This window comes from Epinephelus fuscoguttatus, linkage group LG11, assembly GCF_011397635.1.
Source record: "Epinephelus fuscoguttatus linkage group LG11, E.fuscoguttatus.final_Chr_v1".
NCBI lineage: Eukaryota > Metazoa > Chordata > Actinopteri > Perciformes > Serranidae > Epinephelus > Epinephelus fuscoguttatus.
This window is the reverse complement of record NC_064762.1, coordinates 17116879-17142050: the sequence shown is the minus strand read 5'-3', so window position 1 is coordinate 17142050 and position 25172 is coordinate 17116879. Positions and strand designations below refer to the sequence as shown.

General features: G+C 41.9%; 1 protein-coding gene across 1 annotated transcript; it reads right to left on the bottom strand.

The window, feature by feature from the left end:
* On the bottom strand, window positions 1–21695 carry slc22a16 (solute carrier family 22 member 16). Its single transcript, XM_049589407.1, has 8 exons — window positions 21544–21695; window positions 19366–19839; window positions 17717–17834; window positions 13805–14363; window positions 12762–12889; window positions 4412–4521; window positions 2938–3037; window positions 1–2743 (listed from the first exon to the last, which is right to left on the bottom strand). The coding sequence occupies exons 1-8, from the start codon at window positions 21585–21587 to the stop codon at window positions 2549–2551; spliced, it is 1728 nt and encodes a 575-aa protein (XP_049445364.1). The 5' UTR covers window positions 21588–21695; the 3' UTR covers window positions 1–2548.
* Between the last annotated feature and the right edge of the window lie 3477 nt (window positions 21696–25172).

The following is a 25172-nucleotide window of genomic DNA, read 5'->3' as shown; positions in this document are numbered from 1 at the left end:
TGCGGTGTTAGCCATTTTATTTTTTTGTTCATAATAAAACAAAGACATTACTCATACAAAAAAATCATACTGTTGATTGTAAAACTCATGATTGAATACTGAGCCTGAGCACTTTCGTCACCATCACTGTTTGGATATCAGCTCTTTGTCATGATTTGTTGTTTTCCTTCAGATGAATGCACCATACTGGTTGCATAAGAAACATAAAACACACTAGTTGTATCCTACAGTATTGCAAAGCAGGTCAATACATCTCCACACTGCTGTGGTTCGTTCGTCTTTGGTCCAAACATCTGGAGATCACATCTTGACTCTTGAACATATTGTAGTATTATTCTATATACATTTCCTTTGGTATGTCCAGCATCTAGATTACATATACAGAATAAGCATGTAGAAAACTCGGACACCAAATGTTGTACTTACTAACACACACGAGCACACACACTGGCACACACTCACACCATTTAACAAAGTTAAAGCTAGGCAATTGGGCATACTATTAAACTAAGTGTAAAAGTAAAAGGTATGCTTATTTCACAGTGATATCCAAAACTGGATGCCCTGAGATTTAAAACACTAAACAAACAAAACAGAGTTGAAAATAATAAAAAGGTGACCTTAAAATGAAAAATAAGGTTCTTCTTTATTAGAAAATTCTGTTGTTTGTATCATGGAAATGAGATAAAATTGAATCTGGAAGCTTTAATACTATATGTTCCAGAAAGAGAGGCACATCATGTCCTTCATTCATGATTACTGTTTCAGAGAGGTAAATAAATCACAGTGCATATGTTTAGTACAACTTGGGTCTTATTTTTGCAGGTTTTTTTCTATCTGTCCTAACAACATTGTATTCATAATCTGAGATAAAAAGATAACAATTAAACAGCAGAATCATTACCCAAACTGTATGATATTAACATCCATAACATTTTCTGGTTTAACTTTGACCGATCGAAAGCCCCAATCACACAGAGGCGTACCATACTGCCTTTTTTTATAATAATTGAATGCCACCAGTAAAAAAAAAAACAAAAAACTTTTTGCGCCTTTGAATTGTTACCACGCAACCACGCCAACACCTCCTTACCCTAACTTTGTGTAGTCAATCTACCATCCATCCATTTTCATCCAGTTATCTGGGGCCGGTTCGTGGGGGCAGCAGGCCAAGCAAAGAACCCCAGACGTCCCTCGCCAGCTCCTCCTGGGGGACCCCAAGGTGTTCCCAGGCCAGATGAGATATGTAATCCCTCCAGCATGTTCTGGGTCTGCCCCGGGGCCTCCAACCAGTGTGATGTGCCTGGAACACCTCCAAAGGGAGGTGCCCAGGAGGCATCCTGATCAGATGCCCGAACCACCTCAACTGACCCCTTTCAACGTAAAGGAGCAGCCGCTCTACTCCGAGCTCCCTCCGGATGTCCGAGCTCCTTACCCTATCTCTAAGGCTGAGCCCAGCCACCCCGCAGAGGAGACTCATTTCCACTGCTTGTATCCGTGATCTCGTTCTTTCAGTCACTACCCAGAGCTCATGACCATAGGTGAGGGTTGGGACATAGATGGACCAGTAAATCAAAAGCTTCACCTTCCGGCTCAGCTCGTTCTTCATCACGATGGTCCGGCGCAGCGCCCGCATCACTGCAAAAGCTGAACCACTAATTAGTATCTAGTTCCTAAAACGTTCAGGCAGAGGGTACTTGCTGTAGCTCTGGTTGAGGGTGAGAGGCTGTCAGCAAATAGTTTGTTGGGCACAAGGAAACAGAGAGCTGTGGGTGGATCACGGGGAGTACCAACAGTTAGTCCAGGAGCTTCACCTCGACGATCACCTTTTCTAGGCATATTTTAGGGTGCATCCCAAAGCAAAAACAGTGAGCAAAAACCTTCATTCTCATTAATAACAATTACAAAAAAGCCGCCTCTAGCTGCTAAAACACTCTCTGTGTGACCGAGGCTGAAAGCAGTTTGGATAATTTGGCTAAACTCCTGGAGTTTCTTGCCCTATAGCTATATGTCCCATCACTACCAGATCACGGCAATTCCTTTGGTGAGTACAAAGTTCTCATGGCTGATAGAAATCTTTGGCAAAACTACAAAACTAAGACCCAAATTGTCATTTAAAAATGATCTCTTAATATCCTTCATGATTCCTTGTTCTTGTACACACGCACACGCACACACGCACACACACACACACACACACACACACAAACAAAGCATATGATTTTCTTCATGGACTGCTGTGATTGCACTGTATGTGTGACCGATTGTTACATGACTGTGATCTGTGTGCGTGCAGGAGGGTTTGTGTAATGTCCCAGGACCCTTAAATTGTTGGTCACTTTGTGGAAAAAAACACATCATCTCAACAAGTTCTGATGAAAAGCTTCATGTTTTTTCTTTTTTCATTTTTTTTCCAACAATCTACTAAATCAATGATGTTACTATTTCAGTTTCTGGCAGCCGTCACCTCCTCTCGTTTTCCTTCATTTTTTATTCGTCCAAAGCTTCTCTGTGCGTCAGTCTCTCTGGTTTTCCAGCGGTGTACAGCTCAGGCCTTTACTTCATGTTGGTTCATCTCCAACCCGTCCTCAGCATCTTTATTGCCCAGGGCTGAGTTCTTCTTGCTGGGCTTGCGTCCCAGAGCTTCGGCCTCTTCCAGAGTGGATGTTAGAGGTTTGCCCAGGGTCTCAGGCAACAACATTGTCAGAACTCCGATAACGAATGCCAGGATCCCCACGATGAGCTACATAAAGGTCATGATGGATAAAGGAGAACATTGATTTGTTAATTGATTGTTTGTTTTGTTGCCAGGATGCCCCTGTAGATGAACTAAGACTGATAGAAACAGGGTCCAAAGGTGACAGAATAAACATCATAATAAAACATGAAATCAGATCTGTTGTTCTGAGAGAACTAGCCGAGAGAGGACATGTATACCTGAGGTAGGTAGATCCACACATCAGCCAGATACACACAGAAGGGGGCCACCACGCTGCCAACACGACACATCATACTGCCACTACCCACTGCCAGAGACCTGGAGGGAGATCATAGACAGAGTCAGCAAAATTACAGGAGACAGACTGGGTGACGTCAGGGTACAGACACAGAGGCTGCCACCACCAATATGAATAACAAGAATCAGAATTACTGAAAGGAGCATTACTTTAAAAGTGGATCATATCTGGAGCTGTGGATTACATCATTTTGTTGCTGCTTCTTGACTATTCTGTTTCTGACATGGAAAGACACCGAACAGCTAACTTAAAAGGGACACTTCACTCCAAAGTCAAAGATGCATATTTTTTCTCTTAAAGCAACACTTACCTTTCTGGAAATTTTACACTTCTCTTTGTTTAGGTTAAAATGCTATTAATAAGCCGATGGCACACTAAAATGTAAGTGAATTCCACCAGAGATAAAAACTCATAATTATATCATTCTCATATGGTTTATTATCTTCCTTGTTTGTTGCCAGTCACCAGTACTAACATTAGCGTATACGTTATATTATAAAACCCATCAGTCATCACTGACCCTGGATAAGTTTCAAAACTCCAGGGTTGCGTTTGGCTGTTTGGCTGTAACGTTACACTCGCTCTCCTCTTCTGTGTATCTAACATTACCTTGCCAACGCCTAATTCACAGACATAATGAGGACGAAATGGAGGAGGGGGGGAGTAGGCCTTCGGACGGAGGTGGAGTTGTGGATGTTCAAATTTGTGTGAAATGTAAGAAAGGTAAGAGTAGCTTTAACTGTAGTGCTGTTTATTTTCATATTTTTCTTTCTACTGAACTACACCTGCCTACAGTATCACCACGCAGAAAGAAGCCCAAATCTGCTGCTAGCTCACCTAGCCTGTTAGGTAGCAACCTAACAGTAAAGCTAAGCCGAGGAGGGCGCCATAAATGATTACATCCTGCAGTGTCATCAGCACTTTTTTTTCTGGGTTCCTGTCGTCCCCGGTCCCCCTCCCTAGCTCGTTACACTTCACCTGCTCTCTGAGGAGATGGACGAGTTATCCGACGCCACGTGAATCCCTGAAACATGCTGTATACATACTGCTGCGTCAGTAGCTTCCACTTTAGTAGAAAATTATGACAAAAAGTCACATGGAATGAGTAGTAGGCCATCTGAATGTGGAAAAACTGAGACATATTGTTGAATTTGCACATAATTTTTCTTTCGTCTTTGTTTGGTAAATGGACAAACGTTTTCAGAAAGAAAGAAAAATTTGAAGGGGTTAATATTTATAGGTTATTATGCAATGGTTTCAGATGTCTGGCTCACTTGAGATCAAATATGTGTCCCCTGAACTAAATGAGTCTGACTCCCCTGTTCTAAGGTCATTTTGGTAAAAGTAAAGCAAAAGTAGTGTAATAAGTTAAGTTTGTTTCTGCTGGCTCTCACCTGATGATGGTTGGGTAAAGCTCACAGGTGTACAGGTAGATGAGGCCAAAGGCGATAGCGATGGCGAACTTCCCTGTCATACAGAGAGCAATGGCCAGCGCTTCAATGTCCTGTGGAAACGGGAAAGAAGTCATTTGAACAGCAAAACAAAAACTTCCCATGTTTATTCCCATGTTTCACAGTGGAGTAAACAGACACTTTAGTTGCATATATTTCACATCATTTTGTTTTGAAGGGCAAAATTTACTTTAACAACCTTTACCCTCTGAGTGATGTTACAGCTGATTCCATCATACACAAAAATAAAACACTTGACCTTCACTGACTCCACTAATAGTCAAGCTTTAAACAAGAGCACAGATTCTCTCACAGCACTCCACAAACTGAGAGTCACCCTGACTTAATTCTGTTTATCACATTTTCTCATAAGTGATCTAATAAAGTGAATGAATTTACTTCATTATTATAACTTGTGGCAACACAGAAACAAAACTGTTTAGTTTATGTATGCATGTGTACTGTGAGTGAGCATGTGTGTGAAATAAAGAAAATATCCATGGACATGGCAGATACTAAATTCATTTGTGCACATATTTAATGGAATGGGAGTTGAAGTGTTTTGTAATTGTACATGCATGTATTCATATGTGTATCTACATATTTAATGTGTGCAAACACTATTTAGAATGAAGTCCTGCATGGCCTGTTAAAAGAATTAGAAAACACTCCAGCGTATGAAATCGAGGACATAAAAGACAGTTTAAACAAACTTAAAACTCAAGTAAAATCAGGAAAGGCTCTCTGAGGCTGTTGCAGGGATCCAGGTGTGAGGGTGTGTAGAAGTTAAAATTGATTGTAATTTTTTCAAAAATATTTCTAAGATGATAAAAACACGATTAGACAACCTTTGTGACTTGATGCTCAAAACTTAAATTACTGTCAAACCGGACTCCGAGATTTCTTGCAACAGGTTTGATATTATCCAATAGGGGACCAGCCAAAGGCAGAATTTGTTAAGTAACGTGCTGACGTGAGTTCAGCTGAAGAAAACTTTTAGACATCCATATATGCACCATATACATTTTTTTGAATGGCACCTACAGCTGCACAGTGCTGGTTTGTAATGGTATACCACATGTGCATGCAAATAAGATGTTCTTGGAAAGTGAGCTGTGACCTTAAAAGCCCCAGTGCTTCTCTTACAAACACCCGGAGAACTAACTCAGTCTGTTGCTATGACGCAACATATACAGACAACAACACCGACGTTCAGAGAGGAGGGAGGGGTTGTGTGAGGTGATCCACTTCAAATAAGCTATTATTTGACTGCTGGGCTGAATCCAACTATCTTTTGCTTTGGAATAAACATGTTTATTATTCTATCTTTCAATGAGTCTGTCGTGCTATGGTGTGTAATTAGAGCTAGCAATATGCTTACATGGAGCAGCCTCCTGCCCATCTGAGCCTAAACACTGGTGTCTTATTTCTATTACAAGAAGTTGGTGGTGGTGGGTGATGCCAGACCTGCTAAAAAGCTATAATTGTGTGCTGACAGTATGTGGTGCTTAGTAAAACGTACAGTGTTTCTATTTGGATGTAATACAGATATGGTGAGTAAAGCCCCTGTAATAAGTGTAAACGCTTGGAGGTTGATTACTGAAACTCCCTCACTAATTCAGTACAGTGTAGCTGTGTATATGTAGACAAGCACAGCATTCAAAAGCAAGAGCACTAAGCCACAATGAAAAGAGATTTTTAACGGTACTTTCTGAGAGAGTGAGGTTTTGACTGCACTGCATTACGAATCTTCAGAAACTTACAAAGAAACTTGCTCAACCAGCAACTCAGGCTTCAAACAGAAGAGCCCATTGTGCAAAGATCTATAGAAAGACCTATAGGACATATACAAAGAGTGCAACCAGTGTGAAGTTGAGAGCTGAAAACTGACAGCATAAGAAGCCAAATTAACTGCTTCTCTTTGTTTCCAAGTCTTTACGCTAAGCTAGGGTAAGATGACAGGCTCTGGGGTGTAGCTTCATGTTCACCCCACAGTGGTATCAGTCTTCTTTTTTAACTGTCAGCTGGGCTGGGAAGCGAATCAGCATAATACTCGAATGTTGGACAGATTCCTACAGTCTGGGTAAAGCAAAAATAAATATGTGTAATGAGTTTGTCACACCACAGATAAAGGTGTTATTAAGCACCAAGCCAAATTTGAATGATTTAAAAAAGTCTCCAAGTATATAAAATAAGGTTTCAGAATCATGAGAAAACAGGTAGTATTCTCTGCTCTGACAGGCTGGGGGCGTGTCTGTGGAATATGCTGAAGCCCCGCCCACTCACGGGTAGGTTGCAGCCTCTTTAAGGTGCTGTACACATGCCACATTTTTGCACCCTCAAATTCATTGTTCTTAATGTAGACGCATTCAAACGCTAGAGTGACGCCAGAGCAATACCACACAGTGCGCATCAGTTCCCATGCGCCTATTTTTCAGGGTGTGAAAGCAGCGTCCTGACTCTGAGATAACATGAGTTCAACTTTTGGAACACAGCAGTGCGCACTGCATGTCATGTGACAAGAACCAACCAATCACAGCCAACAGACATCTTTCACTTTTTCCATAAAAATTAGTCGGTGGTAAATATGGACAAGAACTCTATCATTTTGGTGCAGAGCTGCCAGAGCTGTACAACAGTACTACTGACAACAGGCCAACACCACGCCCGTAAAGTATACCCCTGCACGCCACGCGAGGACGGCCTCACGTGTTTCTGTTACAACACTGGCCGACACACAAACAGTGCCTGGAAGAAGATCATCTCTGCACTCATGATTTCAGGTAAATAGGCTAAGATTCAGCACTTATTAAGGTTGTTTAGCAACCTCAAACGCAACCTACCCCCGTACACTTGAAAGCTGGCACAAAAAAGCCACAAGCGTAGCAACCAGGGCCTGACCTCGCGTTTTCCAGGGGGTTAAAGACACAGCATGTGTATGGCCCCTTAATTGTTGCACTACAATGGATGCTAAATCTTGCACCTTTATTGGACTTGTACAGCCATACGTGTTTGGGCCACCAGAGCCAGAATCAAAGTCGGGGTCAGAGGACACTGACCTGTCCGAACATCAACCTAATCTTTGTCAGTCTGCAACAGACTGGTACTTTTTATTTATTTTTTCAAACAACAACAAACTCAACGGCTCCTGTTCTTATAAAGTTTAGGGGTGAGGTTTATGCTAAAGGTTGCCCCATTGTGTGTTTTCTAACATGTGTTTATATGTTAACCTTAGATCTTACTTCACCCGGACTTAGACCACAGATGGGCTTTTTATGTGGGCTATTGAGTGACTTACAGTATAACAATGTAGGCCAAGGGCATTAAGTGGAGAAGCAATGACCTTATCCATTTTGATCTAAACTAAACATCTGTAAGGTTTCCTAACTGCATCATGCAATGGTGCGATGCCATTGCGGTGACAAAATACGTCCAAATCAGACAGACACAGAAACACCTGACAAATCACTCGAAACTATTTCTGTAATAGCCGAGTAGGACCGCCTTAACGACATGAACTCAACATTCTGTTTCACTGTCCATATCAGTCTGGACTCAGTGCCGCTCCCAAATACTTTCCAGAAAACTCCAATTGAGGCCAATCAGGGATCCACACTATAGCTGACAACATAAGCAGTAGGGCTGCCCCCGACTAAGAATTTTCCTAGTCAACCAATAGTCTTCATTTAGGGCCATTAGTCGACTAGTCGCCCTCATGTTCACGATATTAATTTAATTATTAAATGATATATTTTGGGCGGGGCAACACAATGATCTTCAATGAGTTGAAGGTGTGAGAAAGAATAGTATCAGTAACATTGTTAACACTGTGCTACATTACAGAGAAATACAAAACTGTGCTAATGAACCTTCATTAATATAGGCCTATATTATATCTACAAGTGCACGTCACACACTGAGCGAGCCGCCTGTTAATGACGCTGTCGGCAAAGCAGTAATGTAGCTGCTTACATGTTTCAGATGATACGTCATGTTTGTAGTTGACAAATGATAGGCAAATGTTTGCCTGCAGAGTTTACATGTCAACTTGGGTTGGCTTGCAGAACAGTAATGGCAGCTCCCAAACAAGCAGTACCAACTCTTATGTTAGTAGAGTAAACACAGCAATAAGTGAGGTTATTGCAGAAATCAGGCCAATAACAGTTCAACAAGAACAAAAGTACACTTGGGGGGGGGGGGGGGGGGCTATTTTAGCGTTCTTCCAGATGGATTTGGCAAAAGCTTGATTTATCAGCTGGCTCACTTGGTGACAAAGATGTTTCCTAGTGTTTTGTTACCCTGAGTGGCTGAAGGAGTTTGTCAGGGTAGTGTACTCCCACCCATTGAAAGTGTTTGGAGCGGCATTGAGTCCAGACAAATACAGAGAGCAAACAGAATGTTGAACTCACGTCATCAGGATGGGCTCACCAGGCTGCTTCTGTGGTAGTTCCTGCTACATCTGGTGTCACAAGGACCACATTTTGCCATGATGACACACACACACCCAGACTTACGAGGTGAAAACAATACCATCCTTCACAATGTTGTTGCAGCTGGTAAATATGAATTAAATCATGTATATGCTGAATATGCAGCATCACACACTGATATGAGGTTCAGACATTATCCGAACCTTCACACCAGTGGTCGAGGAAGTGTACAAACTGACTGCACTGCACAGTGAAGCAACTAAAAGGGAAGGAAGGGGAGATAATCTATCCTTATCACAACAGACTGCCAGGCGAGCTGGACCTGGCTGCTTGTGCACTGGTTTGATTGGATAACAAAAGAATGTGAGTGTCCTCTGTACATCTGTCCCGCCACTAAGAGTTCTACTTTTAATGTAAGTGTTTCATAACACTTCAATCCCATGTAGAACTCTTCCGTCATACTTAGAGACTGTGGTATGTTTGCTAAGGTAAGCCATATTTGTCCATGTTATTTACCAAAGAAGATTACATACACTCTGGTATGTAAGAGGCCATGTTAGCCTGCACATGGATTTTCATTAAGTCCTGTCTCCCTTCGTCTCTTGTTGACCAATAAGCGTTCAGAATGGCTTTCAATGTCAAAGGTCATATTTACTTGGATGTTAGCGGCAGCTGTTTCACAACCCGACCATAAGCGGTATTAATTTGGGGCAGAGCTCCAAACACACACAGAGGGGACTGCATGGGTCGTATATCAAGGTTCAAAAGGAACAACGGTAATGTTAGGACAGTAAACTCAAGAGCCGATGATGTAAGAGACAATACTTTAAAGGGACAGTTCACCCCAAAAATCAAAAAGATATTATTCCTCTTACTTTAAGTGCTCTTTATTAATCTAGATTGTTTTGGCCTATAAAAGTAGTAGATGGCACTCGGCTTATGGTGCTCAAGGTGCCAAAAAAGACATCTGAAAAACTCAACAGCAATGTCTCTTTCCACAAATCATGACCCGCTTACTCAAGATATTCCACAGACCTTGTTGTGAGCAGTTTTATGTAGGAACTATTTTCTTCTTACCGATCTACACCTGCCAACTGAATCACTGTGCCAAAGGAAGCGTGTATCTACTCATGGACGGGAGGACTCTTGTTTGTGACAGAAGGAGATGTAAATATTGATGACATTCTCCTCGGATGAAGTGTAATGTTAGCTAGCTCAGTGGTGCTAGCAGTACTGAACTGCTGTTTAGATTAGTATTGTTGCTATTTGTTATTGTTTACCTCGAGGTAAACATGACAGGATGATGATAATTGCTGCTTGTGGTAAAGTTGTTAGTTAGTTATTACTTATAAGTTAATTAGTTAGTTGACCTGTAAGATGAGTAGATGCATGCTTCCTTCTGCGCAGTGATATGGTTAGTTAGTTTGGTAGAAAGAAAACAGTTCCTACATGAAACTGCTCACAACAAGGTCTGTAGATTATCTTGAGTAGCCGGGTCATAATTTCTGGAAAGAGACATTGCTGTTGAGTTTTTCAAATGTATTTCTTGGCACTTTGAGCACCTCAAACTGAGTGCCATCTAGCTCTATTACATTAGAGAGAAGGCAGACATCTCTTCGGCTGATATCTCCAACACTCAGCAACACACACCAAAACGACATAGATTGATAAACAGCACTACAGGTAAGAGGAAAAATATGTATTTTTGATTTTGGGGTGAACTGTCCCTTTAAAAGAGCCCTATATTACAGATTGCCTGTGGTACCGATTCTTACTTGAAGGTTAATTTACTGCATTTAATGTGACAGAATGATTTGAGTAGCACCTGGCCAATTCCTCATAATTTGGGGTCAAATACGGATGAAAAGTTTGGAACAGAATTCTGGTTATAAACTTGAATTTTTAAACTCATATTTATGTTTGTTTTTTCTTGTGAAGCGACTATAAATTGTGTTCAAGTCATAGATTGTACAAAAAGATAGATGACATGACAGCTCCCCCAAAGTAAAGTCAAAACATCCCCAATGCCCCCTGGTGGCACACTGCAGTACAGATCACAAACCCCACCACAAACCCCACCTGTCAGCGGATGGGACAAGTGTTAAACTAAAAAATCAAAGTACACGTCAACGTGTTTACCAAAAATGGCAGTTGTCATTTTAGGTTTTTCTTATCATGCTGATGTAATTCCAAGTGTTTGTTTATCTGGTCAGTTTGGTTATAACTACTTATTTGATGCTATTAAAAGGTGGTTTGACGACATGGCTGACAGCTCTGTGTGACAATTGGCGTGCTTGTGATTAATGGTGTTGCTCGGAATTGGTTGGATGGGTGTATGGGTGGGAACCGCAGAGATCACTACTGCTCGGATTCTGGCTCCAAATGACATCACCAGCATAGATGGCAATGGCTGAATCCAGGATATTTTGGCTTCATTTTCGTACAGTGGGAGGAAGTTGAGACCCAGATAGCACACATACATCTGGCTGACATCGGCCTGAGGACAACACATCGGCCCTGAATTTATAACGTCTGACAAGCGTCGGCCGCATGGGCGGATATCTTTAAATTTAATACTCTTTTGTTTTTAATAGCTATGTTGTTTCTTCTGTGACCGTTAAAAGAGGTTCCTGGTGAGTGGCGAGGCACGACTGGGTGTATATAGCACAGGTCCCCATCAGCTAACGTTATCTTTCATTAGCTGTTAGCTAGTTTAGCGGTTTAGTTCGTGTTAGCTAACAGGCTACAACTGTGGTGTTTTCATTTCATTTTCCGTAGTTGAGGTTATCTGCTCATCTGGTTATCGTGAGCACTCCTTAAAGTGGAAGTGCCCGGAGCTGCCACCCGTGGTCCCACGGCCCCCCGGCCTGACCTCCGGGGCCCTGGACGGGTGCTCAAGTGTGGGTGAGAAGAGTGGAGAGGAGCGCGGAGGTCAAATAGTGAAGTTTAAGGATGCCTTCGGTATGTTGTTAATGTGATTTTATGGGCAATTTATCAGTCGAGGTCTCCTCCTCTGCAAAGCAAACTGACCCGGTGGCTACAGGTAATAGCGCAGTTTTGAAACCACTGTTTTTCCGAGATGAAGGACTGATTGTTGAGCTGCTGTTAACAGTTAACAGAGTTAACACCGGATCCCATTATTTAACAGTTTCAACACTAAATGAAGCAGAGTGACAGACCCAAAGCCTTCAATCTGGCTAAAAGACAGCTGAAATGCTAAAAAAAAAAAATACAGTGGTGAAGTTGGGATTTGTTTCTTGAAGTTACGTGCTCATCGTCTTTTCTGTCTCTTGCAGGCTGCCAGGAGAAGCGGACTGGCCATCAGATATTGTTTGTGGAAATTTGAAAATAAAGATTGTCAAATTGACTTTTGTCTCTTCATTGTTAGAATTAATTTCTCACATTGAATGGTGAAATATTTGTAGCTTGAAAGGTCCGACCTAAATGAATAAAGGTCGTAGTTAACGAAGCATATGAATATTAATGAAGGAGCGTCTACTGAGCGCAGCTTCTTTTATTGATCGTTTGAACGTCGCGTGGTGGTCATTTTCGATTAAATGCCGACGTCTCAGCGATGTCTTGGCAATGAGCAAACACTCTCCCTGCTACGTCATAACGATCTAAACTCATCGGCCCGATGTATCAAGTATGTGTGCTATCTGGAAGTATGCATGTATGTGTGCTATCTGGCGACGTATCGTCCATTTCTATATACAGTCTATGGTTGGAGCCAGTAGTTAAATAACCTCAAAAAATAAAAAGTCTTGATGCGTGTGTGCAATATCGTGAAGTAAGATTTAACAATTCAAACACTTCTCTCAGACATACTGTCTCTCTCTCACACACACACTCTCAGTACGTACAGCAGGTACCACAATGATGAGCATGCAAGCGACTCCGGCCAGAAGCAGAGCTGGGGCACAAGTCTTCTTCCTGCCAATCCGGTCCATTGCAAAACAGCCAACTAGATAGGAGGGAAATTCCACTGCACCTGGAAAGAGCCCATCACAGCAGCTGTTGGTCAGAGGTTATTGTGACCCTGGCACACTGACACTGAGACATTCTATCTTGGGACCTAAATAACTGGCATCTGCAGTGCTGGTGAAGCTCAGGCACTCAGATGTGTTCCAAATAAGTGGGGATTATAAATGTTCCCATTGGACATTAAGGGGAAGCAAATTTAATCAGTGTCTTCTGTTAAGTATACAGAGGAAAAAAGACCAAGTAAATTGAATTCAAATACCGCATGTAATCTGCTGAATTGATCAAATGTTATTCCCAGCAACAAATGAAGTGTTTAAGATGTGCATTTGTGAGAAATAATATTTGTCTGGGAAAAACCCTGTGCTTTCAAAATAGTATTAAACAATACAACAGTTCTTGATTTGTTTAACAGAAAAATGTTTATTCAGATGCAAATCTAATTTTCTTTATCAGATGAAAAAAACACAGGGAAACTATTAAGCTCGCAGATGGAGAGCTGTTCTTCTAATTGCTTACAGGCTTATTTGACCTTCTACGTTACCAAAAACAGAGCAGTAAACAAAGCTAAACTGGAGAGCAGAAATGATTTCACTGCCTTCACACTGACGTAATATTATCCTAACTAATATAGACGAACATGATAGTTTATAATGTAAGCATACAGCACAAACACTGCAAACAGAGTAAAGTGTTGAAGCTGAGATCCCTAGACAGCTTTAATTAGTGCCCTGTTGAACTTGGTAAACAGCCATACTGCACACACACTCATATAACGGAGTAAAGACACACAGACATGAACCCACTTTGCATTTAAAACCCACATGTTGTAAAGCAGCACAACCACTGTCAACAATCCACCTGCAAACACTAAATATGACCTAATGCACACTCACACTTTCACACTCATCAGCCAATCACTTACCAGCCAGGAAGAGGTTAACATACTGGTTCCCTCCTAGGTTGACTGAGCCCAAAGAGAAGACATAGTAGCCCAGGCTGCCGATGAACCAGATGGCCCACACTGTGCACGTGCGGCCCGCCATCCTCCAGCTACCAAACAGATCCAGGATGGACAGCTTCTTCTCGGACTGCGCTGGACGCTCCTCCGCCTCCTCCAGCAGAGGTTTGCCGTTCACCTTCTCCTCTGGCTCCAGGAGCTCCTGCACCTTCAACTTGCACTGAAGGCCGTTGAAGCGGGCGATCTTGTCCAGCAGGGACTGAGCTTCCTTGTAATGGCCCTTGGCCACCAAGTAAAAGGGCGTTTCAGGGAACTTCCAGCAGAGGAGCAGGAAGGGTGAGGTGCACGTGGAGAGGATGATCTGGTAGATCCACCAGACCCGCACCAGGTAACCGGTCAGAGCCACCACCATGATGCCCACAGCGAAGGCAGCATGCACGTGCATAGAGGTCCATGTGCGAACCTTGATGCCAGTGAACTCTGTGACGTAGACAAACACCACCACGAGGTAGCCACTTGATACCTGCCAAATGCAAAGATGAGAGGAAGAGAGGACATGATGTCAAGCTCGGCTCACATCCCAGCTACATCAGCTGATCTCAAACAGCCCAATCAACTGATGGAGCAGCTGATTGATGGAAGGGAGTCAGCTGATAGATCACATGATTCCTTTCTATGTGACCAATTGGTGAATCTCATTCAGGGCGCCCTATTTAAACTGCTCTGGCCTGCCTACTGTTGCTGCTTCCTCTACAAGCTGCTTTGCAACCTGCCTCCACCCCAGCTCCTCCTTTTCATGCTGTGTCTGACTTAGGCTTTCCACGTAGGCGCATGGAAGGGCAGGGAGGTGTGCTCTCTCTGCCTTACGGCTTTCTGTGTAGGCGCGTGGAAAAGGCTTTCTGCGTGGGCTTGAGGAACAGCAGAGGCCCCAGAACAGAGCCATAACACCAAATATAAAACTGCAAATAGGAAGTTTTCTTTGACTTAAGTGTTCCTCACTTAGGTAAAAAAAAATACAATACAAGACTGAGTAAGACTAGAGCAGCAAAACCACTGAGTGTATTGAAGTGATCATTTATGAAATCAAGTATCAAGTTATATAGTCTTGCTTGAAAATTGGAGGTTTCACTTTCTGCTTTCTCCACCGCTGCCACAGCACAGAAGCAAAGTGTGGAGTTCTGGCAATGCGAGACAAGGGGTTGTTTCACCAGTGAAAGACTAATGCGCATAAAGATGGCCAGTGTTAGTGTTAGAGCAAGCATTGTCGGATTCAGCCATATATGTTTAGGCCTCAGTCAGGCCCAGACTCAGATGAGGAATCTGTTGTGCACCAAAATCAGAGACTAGCAAACGTATCAGAATGGGAAGTGCAATTGCATCCTTTATTTATATATTGTTTTGTTAGCTTGTTAGCTTGTAACTGGCAGTGGCTGATTTGACAGTGTATTCACATTGATCTCGTTTACATCCAAAAACTGCGCACTCTACCATGTTTGTTGCTTGTTAGCTTGTTAGCATGCAGGCTAACTGACAGAGGCTAACACAGCGTTAGTGCTTGTGAAACATACAATATGCGCTACTGTGTGGTTTTTGGTAGATAGTGGAAGGAAGCTCCAGGATCCAGTTTACATCCCAAAACTACACGCCGTACCATGTTTGATGCCAAAACTTTAAATATGCTAATGCTAACTAGGCTCTATGTAGGCTACTGAAGAGTCCGCTCTACACTAAAAGTTTCAAGTTTCTTTGCTGGTGTTGTATCCCCTGACCAGTGGCATACGGTAGTTATGATGAGCCCCAGTACACACTATTATGACGGGCCGTTCTGCCAGATTTTGCATCTAAACAGCTACCATATGCAGCATTTTATAGTACTGTCACATGATCAAATACAGACTTGACGTTGGACAGCATCAACATACATATTACCAATCATCCCTGCAAATCTGTGTATGACAAAGACACCAAATAAAATAAGAAATTATTCATTCCATGGATTTTTTAAATAGTTTATTTATAATTCATATAGTTTTTGTAAAAAGAAAGAAAAAAAAGAAAGATTGACGGAGATGCGTTTGCCTTCTCAAGGGCATATATAGCAGAAAACAGCATTTATATTTCAATGTGTGTTCTTTGAAGCCAAACATATTTCTGAGGTAGCAAACTGAATCACTCGCAAAGGCCCATTCTCTGTCCCCCCAGTGCAACAGCATTGCCTGCACTGTCTATATTTAAGCCCCTGCCCCTGACAAATGGTGTTGCCTGTATTAGACAGTGATTGGCTTTCAAACTGGTGACGTACTTAATCTAGTTTGCCTGGAGTACGTTTGAATTTGACATTTCAGGGAAGAGCAGAGACGTTTCCACTTTAGTAAAGGAATGTGAAAACACTTCTTTGAAAACACTTTGCACTGAACAAGTAAGTCTAGTCAAGGCACAGTTTTATTGTAATATGTGTTTATTTTTTATGATGGTGCAGATGGACATGTGCAATTGATAGATGTATTGTTGTTTTTACTGTTTTATACTGCAGACACTAAGTTCGAGGCAGCTTTCCCACTGGGACTATAAAGTCTATCCTGTTTTTGGGAAGAGGGGACTTTTTATGTTGTTTTCTGCGCCAGATCTCTTTTAAACTCAGTGAATTACATGTGGCAGTAATCAGGTGTTAAGTCCTTGCTTTTAAGACCGAGTCTGGACTGGGTTTAGCGTGGCTGTGCAGCATGTGCCTTCACTATCAGAGAGCCTATGTGAAAAACAACAGCTGTAGCTGAGGCGGACTGGGGGGGATGGTAGAAGACGGCGAGGAGTGAAACAGTGGACTAACTGTGGGGGCTCTTTCGGCACAACTTTACTGCTGTGCGGACTAACCTTAACCGTAATGACTCTCTTCCTCTGCCTTGTAAACATGGTGTTTATGCACATATTACTCTGCACACAAAAACACCCATGTGCGCACACAAAGACACATTAAAGACACTCTTACTTTCTTGCTCTAAAGCTGTTTATCCCCTGAATTCCTTCTCATTGCCTACTTTGAACATTTCTTTGACTGTTGCACCACCTGACCTTTAGCAGTACGGGACCTGGTTGAATTTGTAGGACGAAATCAGATGTTTACATTTTACCGAACAGCTTGTGCAAGAACATCCACTCAGCTGATGTTAATGTAAATGCATATGCCAGAAACCCACATGCAGAAACACAGATGGTGCCCTCCCTGCACATAAGGAGGCAGAACTGTAGAGTTAAAGTTACACTGTCACAGTGAGTTAAATTCTTATTATACACAGCTAGGACACACATCTTGCTTTAGTTTGCGTGTTGGATAGACTGCAATATGACTAACAGGATATGGTATTCATAGCAATTGGCTGAGAAAATGTTTTGTAGAAAAACATCTAGAAATTGGACACATGGTGATCCAACTGAAGCACGTCTTATAGCAAACAGGGAGTGGAAAGTAAGGCACCTCCTTTGTCTCATACTGGCTTTGGGTTCAAGTGTTTGTGACAGGTTTTCAAAATGACAGCCATTACTGTTTTGAAAATGTTTTTGCAAAATGGAGAAGTCATCAGGAGCAATTTGGGGTTCGGTATCTTGCCCAAGGATACTTAGACAGACTGGAGGAGCCAGGAATCGAACTGCTAATCTTCCCATTAATGGACCACCTGCTCTTCCTTCTCAGCCACAGCTGCTGAGACCTCTAACGAGACCTCTAATGTGACCTCTAACGTTAGTGTTAATGTACTAGAAGTTTGACATAGATCAGTCATTTCCCCACCTGCACCAACCATGCCATGCAAGAACACATACGGATACACAACCACATACGATAAGCACACATACAGCGTATAGTACACACACTGAACTCACCATGGCGAGGAGGAAGCGGAGCACCATAAAAAAGTAGTAGTTTCCAGAAAATGCCACAGCCACTCCGAGTCCAAACTGGCAGAGACTGGTGAACATCAGGATCCTCACACGGCCAAGTCTGGAGGACAGAGGTACCAATGCAGGTAGAGAAAGACAGAGAGATAAAGTGACTGAGTCGACATGTTCAGGTAAGAGATGCATTAAAAGGATACTTTGCCAATTTTCAACCAGCTTTGTGACAAAACAGTGTGAGTAGTATGTGTAAATGATCAGTGGTACAGTTCCCTCCATTTTACCAGAGCCCAGACCTCTGGGCTGCTCATCTCTTAGCTCAAATGACACATCACCCAGTGCATTTTTACTGTTTCTAGGGCTGTTGCCATGGATGTATAAAAAGACCTGGGTACAACATTGGAGGTGGGGCCACATTCATTCCTAGGTATGCTGCTCAGTAGTGCATGAAGCCAAAAAAACTCAACATCGTGTGCACACTGCGATGACACAGAGCTGGTTGAATATCAGAAAAGTTTTCCTGCTTCCCTTCACTGGTTCCTGCACAGCAGGGTCGGTCTGCTAATAGGTAGGCATTGTCTTCGGAAACATATTTTAGTGCACGGTTTGGCTTTATACGAGAATTTGTGAAGCCTTAATGTTTCCTGTAGTTTTAAACATAGGCTGAGAAAACTGAGCTCAAATGGTAAAACGAAACAGTGTTGCTCAAATATGACCTAAGATTCTGTTACTGTTACTAAAAGGTTTTCAGAAACATATTTTAGCTTACTGTTCAACTGTTATTCAAGAGTGTTTGTTACCAGCTGGCCACCATATTGTTTTCTGTGTAAAAATAGCCAAGCTCACATTACATCACCCACCAGCTGGAGCGTTTATTGGTCTGATTCAGAGTATAACATAAACATGGGGTGGCACTTTGTTTTGAACATGGCAGAGATGCTCCAGCTCCTCTTCTCTCTGCTTGCTCAATTAAACTTGACCTCACAGTGTGAGCCATGGGAACCAAGACTTGGACAAAGCCCAGCCCATTGAGGCATTCAACCATAAGACCATGGATAAAAACACAAGATCAGTGAGGTGTGATGATGAATAATTAATCCAAAATATTAACCACCATCAGCACTTATTCCTCACTTTATGAGATAGTTGGGCAGATATCAAAGCTAGCGTACCCTCGACTCGAGACCAAAGTCCTCCTCCTAAATGCTGACCTCTTCAGTTTTGGCTGGACTGTTTGACCGGGTCATCTGTCACATTCATCTCCTCTCCCTTCCTGTCTGTCATACTTCCAATCCCATCGTCCACAACAACCATCTACTTTTGTCACTCTAACCATCCCCTCCCCACATGCTTCATGCCTCCATGCTTAGCAGGCGACCATAAGTGCACACTCAGCTCACATATCAGTGACTGGGCATGAGAGGACAGTATCATGTTGAGGCAGAAGAGCAGTGATGTCTCCTGAAGTTATAACTACATGTGTAAAGGATCATTAAGGCACGCTCTCTCAATCTAACCTCTTGTTTCTGTGCACACGTGAAAAGAACTTCCAGGCGAATGGTGAAACTACGTCACATGTCTTACATGATATAATTTACACTACAGTACCCATCTGCCTCCTCCTCCATCCTGCTTACCTGTCTGCAATGTCCCCGAACACCAGCGCTCCGATTAGCACCCCCACCATGAAGGTGGGCTGGCACAGCTTGGCTAACCACTCCTTCTCACACACCAAGTCCCAGTCCGTCACTATGCTCTGAACTTCAGTGAGGTCATAAATAAAGTTCCCATCGCAGGCTTTCACTGTCTTGTTGCCATCAAAGTTATACGTGAAGGATTCTGGGTTCATGCGCAAGGCACAGCGGCACTGGCTGAGCTCCCACTGATCTCCCTCAACCGTCCTCACCACCAGGGGCCCGGTCCCCGGCTTGAAAACTGGCAGGATTTCTTCCAAGCTAGATGCCGTGAGGTTACCATACAGGACATCGGTGATGTTGCCTTGCGCACTGCACACAAAGTTTGGCGTCTGCACCAAGAAGACCGAGGCCAGGTAGTGGATCCCACAAGCTATTGCCTGGAAGACTGCTGCGAAGTACAGGCATGCCTGAAATCTGGAGAGACAGAGAATGCATGTCAGTGTTAATGCATGTCACAGCCTGAGAGACGACCAACACAGTTAACTGTTAAATTGCAATTGTGCTCTGGCTACACATAAGAAATGCCATGCCAATAAAGCTTACTGAATTGAATTGAAAATGCATTAAAATATGCTGCATGAGCTGAAGAGATGATGAGTGATTTAGAATCAGAACTGGGGGAGCCCTTCTGTGCGGAGTTTGCATGTTCTCCCAGTGTCAGTGTGGGTTTTCTCCAGGTACTCCAGTTTCCTCCCACAGTCCAAAGACATGCAGGTTAATTAGTGACTCTAAACTGTCCGTAGGTGTGAATGTGAGTGTGAATGGTTGTCTGTCTCTATGTGTCAACCCTGCGATAGTCTGGTGACCTGTCTAGGGTGTACCCGCCTCTCGCCTAATGTCAGCTGGGATAGGCTCCAGCCCCCCATGACCCCCAACAAGAAAAGCAGTTCAGAAAATGTATGAATGAATGCAAAATTGCCACCTTTACAATTCAATGCTCTGCCCATGTGTGCAGTGAACAAATGTACATCACCACCTGCACTGGATTTAACAGAAATCTCCTTTTCCCTCTCGTACTGTATAATATAAATACTCTGTCTTGAAATGTAAACTGTTCTTTTTAGCCACAAAACAAGTGATTAAAACAACAATGGTGGTGGAAACAAATATATTTTGTTATGGCTACAAAAAGACAAACCACACAAGAACCATTTTTGATGCATTGCCCCCCAGTGAGATGTTTCTGGGACGAGGTGATAATGACCCTGTCTTCTACACTGGATGTGAAAATACCTCGGCGTCCATTAGCATGCCTCTTAGGCACAAGGATAGGAGAGCTTACACACTGCATTATGGCTGTAGCTTTTATGTAAGTTAAACATATCATTGAGATGAATTGGAAATCACATATCAAATTGTTTTAATATGGATAATTGGTTAAAGACTTTATGGCTCTTTGTGAATATGACCATGGAGATGATGGACTCTGGATTTTTATAAGATCCTATCAAGGGAAAATGGTTCATGACTAAACTTTATTGTATTTATGCTGCACATCTGTTATGTTTTGTTTGATTTTGTATTTGTGTATAGTGTTGTTTTATTGTTTAACAGCATGTAGCTATATGTAGCATGTCAGTGTGCCGTCCTGTAGGAAACATTAAAAAAAAAAAACATACTTGACATGTGCTTTGTGAGAAAACCCAAATAATTAAGCAGTTAAACCAGTCCAGCTTTTTTTTTTTTTTACAACAAGGGAGAAACTGGAAAATTTGGTCAAAATTTCGGCATTTTAACTGCATTTTTATCTTTTTGGCACACTTCAAATGTCACAAAATGGGATTAATCATGCAGTTTTTAAAAATACATATAGTTCTTTTAACAACTGCAACACTTAAGTTATTTTTCAAAAATCTACACACAAGTTCATCGGTGAGCATGTGCCAGAAAAACACGTTAAAATGATCCTTATTCATTCTGCACATGTACTGAAATGTAAAAATGATGACCTCTCTTTGCGTTTATAATGTTTGTTTTCAAAAACGCATTCATAACATGGAGAAAAATAAGTTGAGAAGTTCCAAAGCTCCCCAACCGGCTGCTCATGATACCACAAAAACACCCCGAAATTCATTCACACAATAAAGGAAACATGTGCAGACAGTAAGTGTTTGATACCTTTTGAAATGTCCGAGCTCGTCGAATATTCTCTCCACGGTCATTTTCTAACGGTGAGTTTGTGCCACGAGGCTCCCGGTGCGTCTCTGTGGGTCTGTCCCCGGCGGCGGGCAGCGGATCCTGTGCGCCTCGGTGCCAAATAATAAACTGTGTTTTCCAACGGAGAGAGGAGTGAGGGGTAGGAGGAGCGCGCGTGCACACACACACACACACACACACGAGGGGCCCACTTTCAGCTGCTGGATCAGCGGGAAGAAAGCACCTCCTCTCTGGCAGGAGCTGATGGTGGTGATGTTCTGGTACGTCATGATCAACACGTCATTATTGTGATATAAAGGTGTGCTCGTCATCTGTGTTTATTTTATTCTTGAAAGCAGATCAAGACAAACACTTTAAACTGTAGAGCCCTAAACTTCCTCGGGCAGTAACTGACCCTCTTTGTCATGATAAATGTGACCGTGATTACATCACACATTCTCACACAGTGGAGTAATCATGCAAAGTGTTTTCTCAGTGTTGTTTAGATTAAATACGTCACATGTACTTCACCCCAGCCTGGTCTCACACACACATAATCACAGCTTAAAGCAGTGTTGCAGCTGGTATGTTGTTAGGGACTGTTCTTTACTTGTCAGAGGGGGAGGATGGCTTGAGTGTGACCCTCCTGAAACCACAAATATTCTTCTGCGAGCCTCCCTGAGTGACTGGAGGTACATGCATGACCCTCTCTCCACCATAAATTAGTCATTACATTTTTAAAACTCACTCTTTGATGTTTGAAAGTTAAAAGTTGAAGACGAAATCCTGGAGTTAGAAAAAAGCTTTGGTTTATTTAATTTCACAGATAAACAATAAATCGTGAAGACAATAAAGCCTCCACTAACATAGCATCTTAAGTGTTGTGTGTGCTTTATCTTGGCTTCATATGAGCAGAGGAAATCTCAACTTGTCACTAGGCTAATTTATACAATGTAAAATGCCATAGGCTTGTGCTAATAATGTTAGCATATTATATTTGTTTGGAAAACGTGTTTAGTATAAGACAGTTGTTTTGTCAGTGAACCTTGTGAGTTGTATTAGAGACGAAATTTGTAAAATTACCTTTGTTAAATGTTGCTGTTGTCCCTGGTTTCATATGAGAAGAGGAAAAGTCTGCTAGCTGCTAGGCTAATTTACACAATGTAGAATGCCATAGGCTTGTGCTAAAAACATTAGCATGTTGTATTTGTGGGAAAATGTGTCCAGATAAAGACAAGTGTTTCACTGTGAATGCTACGAGTTATAGTGAAGCTGATTTGTGTACTTGTGTTTGAAGTTGTCTCTCTTAAGCCTTGTTTTCTGAATCAACTGAACTTTACAGCACTTCACAGAAACCCCGCTGCCAACTAGTGTTTTGGAGTTGTAACTGTAGAGGGACACAGACACACCACCACACAAGTATAAATGCTCACGTGTGTAGGCTACGGTGTAGGCTCTGCATAAAACTGATGCAGAAGTATAAATACTGCTTAAGTTGCAACGGATGTGTCCAAGGACCGTCAGAAGTGTTAAAATCCAACACTTATTTCTGTTTTTCCGGTTTCTGGCTTTGATAAGTGGGGTAATTTTGGCTATTTTTAAGGAAAATATACCTATGGATTTTTGAAGGCATGTTTTCTTTAAAAATTGCCAGCAAAATAATCACGAAACACAGCTATTTAAAGCTGTATGCCTCCCCTGAGCCTAAATAAACACAAAAGTTCCTCTCCAGTGCTGAAAAACTTATTTGACATGCCTCCTCCTTTTGACACCACACCCTTCCCTCTCATAAGTGATGAACAGTCCCTTATTACGTAACACCTAAGGAAAGTTAACCCTCTTTGCTGTGACATCATCACACAATCAAGGCAGTGTGTGTGTTGGGTTTCTTTTGGCAGTATAAAAGTTATAAACACATTCCAGTTTAAAACATCTTTATTATGTTCATAAAGAATTCATAAAGCATTGTTCTTATAAAAGAAACCCCAGTGCGCCACTATGCTACAGTTTCCAGGTTAAACAGTATGTTTCTTTGAAACGGCAAGGGTGGGGTTTTTGTTTCAGCACTGAGGGGGACATGTATAAAACAGGTGGTTTGGGATCCTCCCCCCCAGGAAGTTATCAAACAGTTTGTGACTTTTCTACGTGAATTTTGACAAATAAAGGCATGTCTCAGTTAAACACCTGGTCTGGTTGCCTAGCAGAAATTTTTTATTAATTCTTTAAATTATAGAAATGCTTTATCTCTATGTATTAAGGGTGGGGGTTGCAGAAGCATACCTGTTTATTTTGTTGCAAACAGGCCACCCTTTCACTACATCCGCTAGTATACTGTCAGGTCTCTGACATCACGGAGCCATATTTCTTTGGAGGTGTTAACCCTGTCAGGATCGGCCTTCTCAGAAGCCAACATGCAGCTGCTGTAAATATGGCTGGGGTTTACAACTTAAGTGTAGTGGTTATGAGCTGCTGAGTTCAGAATCTTTACAAGGTCATAGTTGATCTCAAACCAACAATATGCTGCATCCTTACTGTAGTTCCCTCTGTCCATTTGTTGTACTCACTCTGAACTTTAAATTTCAAGTCCTACATAAGTCATAATGTGCTCTTCGCACATTTACAGAAACCCTGAATGCTTCGTTACACTTGTATTGTTGAAACAAGAACGTTAAAAGTTGTCGCTGTCTGTAATTTTTGACCTGCACTTTTTACACACTTTTGTGAGCTTGTAAAATTATCTTTGGTATCTTTTTGTCCACCTGGCACTCAATAACAAAATATTAGTTCTTCATGGTTCATCTTCATGGATAGTCTGGGGAAGTACAAGTCAAATGAATAGTGAAAGAATAGTGTTGATTGTTTGGTTGGTGAAAAGTCACAAAATAGTAAGAGATGTACAGTTCCCTGGAGTCTAAAGTGACATACAGTACAGGCCAAAAGTTTGGACACACCTTCTCATTCAATGCGTTTTCTTTATTTTCATGACTATTTACATTGTAGATTCTCAGAGAGAGAATGCCAAGAGTGTGCAAAGCAGTAATCAGAGCAAAGGGTGGCTATTTTGAAGAAACTAGAATATAAAACATGTTTTCAGTTATTTCACCTTTTTTTGTTAAGTACATAACTCCACATGTGTTCATTCATAGTTTTGATGCCTTCAGTGAGAATCTACAATGTAAATAGTCATGAAAATAAAGAAAACGCATTGAATGAGAAGGTGTGTCCAAACTTTTGGCCTGTACTGTATGTAAACAACTTGTTTTGTCCAACTATTTGTCCAAAACCCCAAAAGAATAAGCGGTTACGGAAAATGAATGCATGAATGAATGAATTCAATTTCTTTTGATTTAATCATTTAATCGTTTCAACTCTACATAAAATTCAGAAACAATCATAAAACTCTGGCCTGAGTTGCATGTCTTGGCATGAATGTGAGTGTTTGTGGGACTTCATGAGCACAGTTTGTAACGGCACCAATTAGTCTTTATAGTTGACTGGAAATTTCTTGAACCCAGAAATGTTGTTTCTTTTTTTATGAAGCTATTTCATCAGCAAAAAACAGAAATGGCTACAATTTTGCTTCTGAGCAATTTAGAAAGATGATCCAAGGT

Excerpts from the sequence above, each read along its gene's own strand:
- slc22a16 (XM_049589407.1), bottom strand. The coding sequence starts at position 21,587 with ATGACCGTGGAGAGAATATTCGACGAGCTCGGACATTTCAAAAG. Across the intron at positions 14,364-17,716 it reads TCCGCTTCCTCCTCGCCATG|GTATCAAGTGGCTACCTCGT; the intron begins GTGAGTTCAGTG and ends TGCATTTGGCAG. Across the intron at positions 2,744-2,937 it reads TGTGGATCTACCTACCTCAG|CTCATCGTGGGGATCCTGGC; the intron begins GTATACATGTCC and ends ACCTTTATGTAG.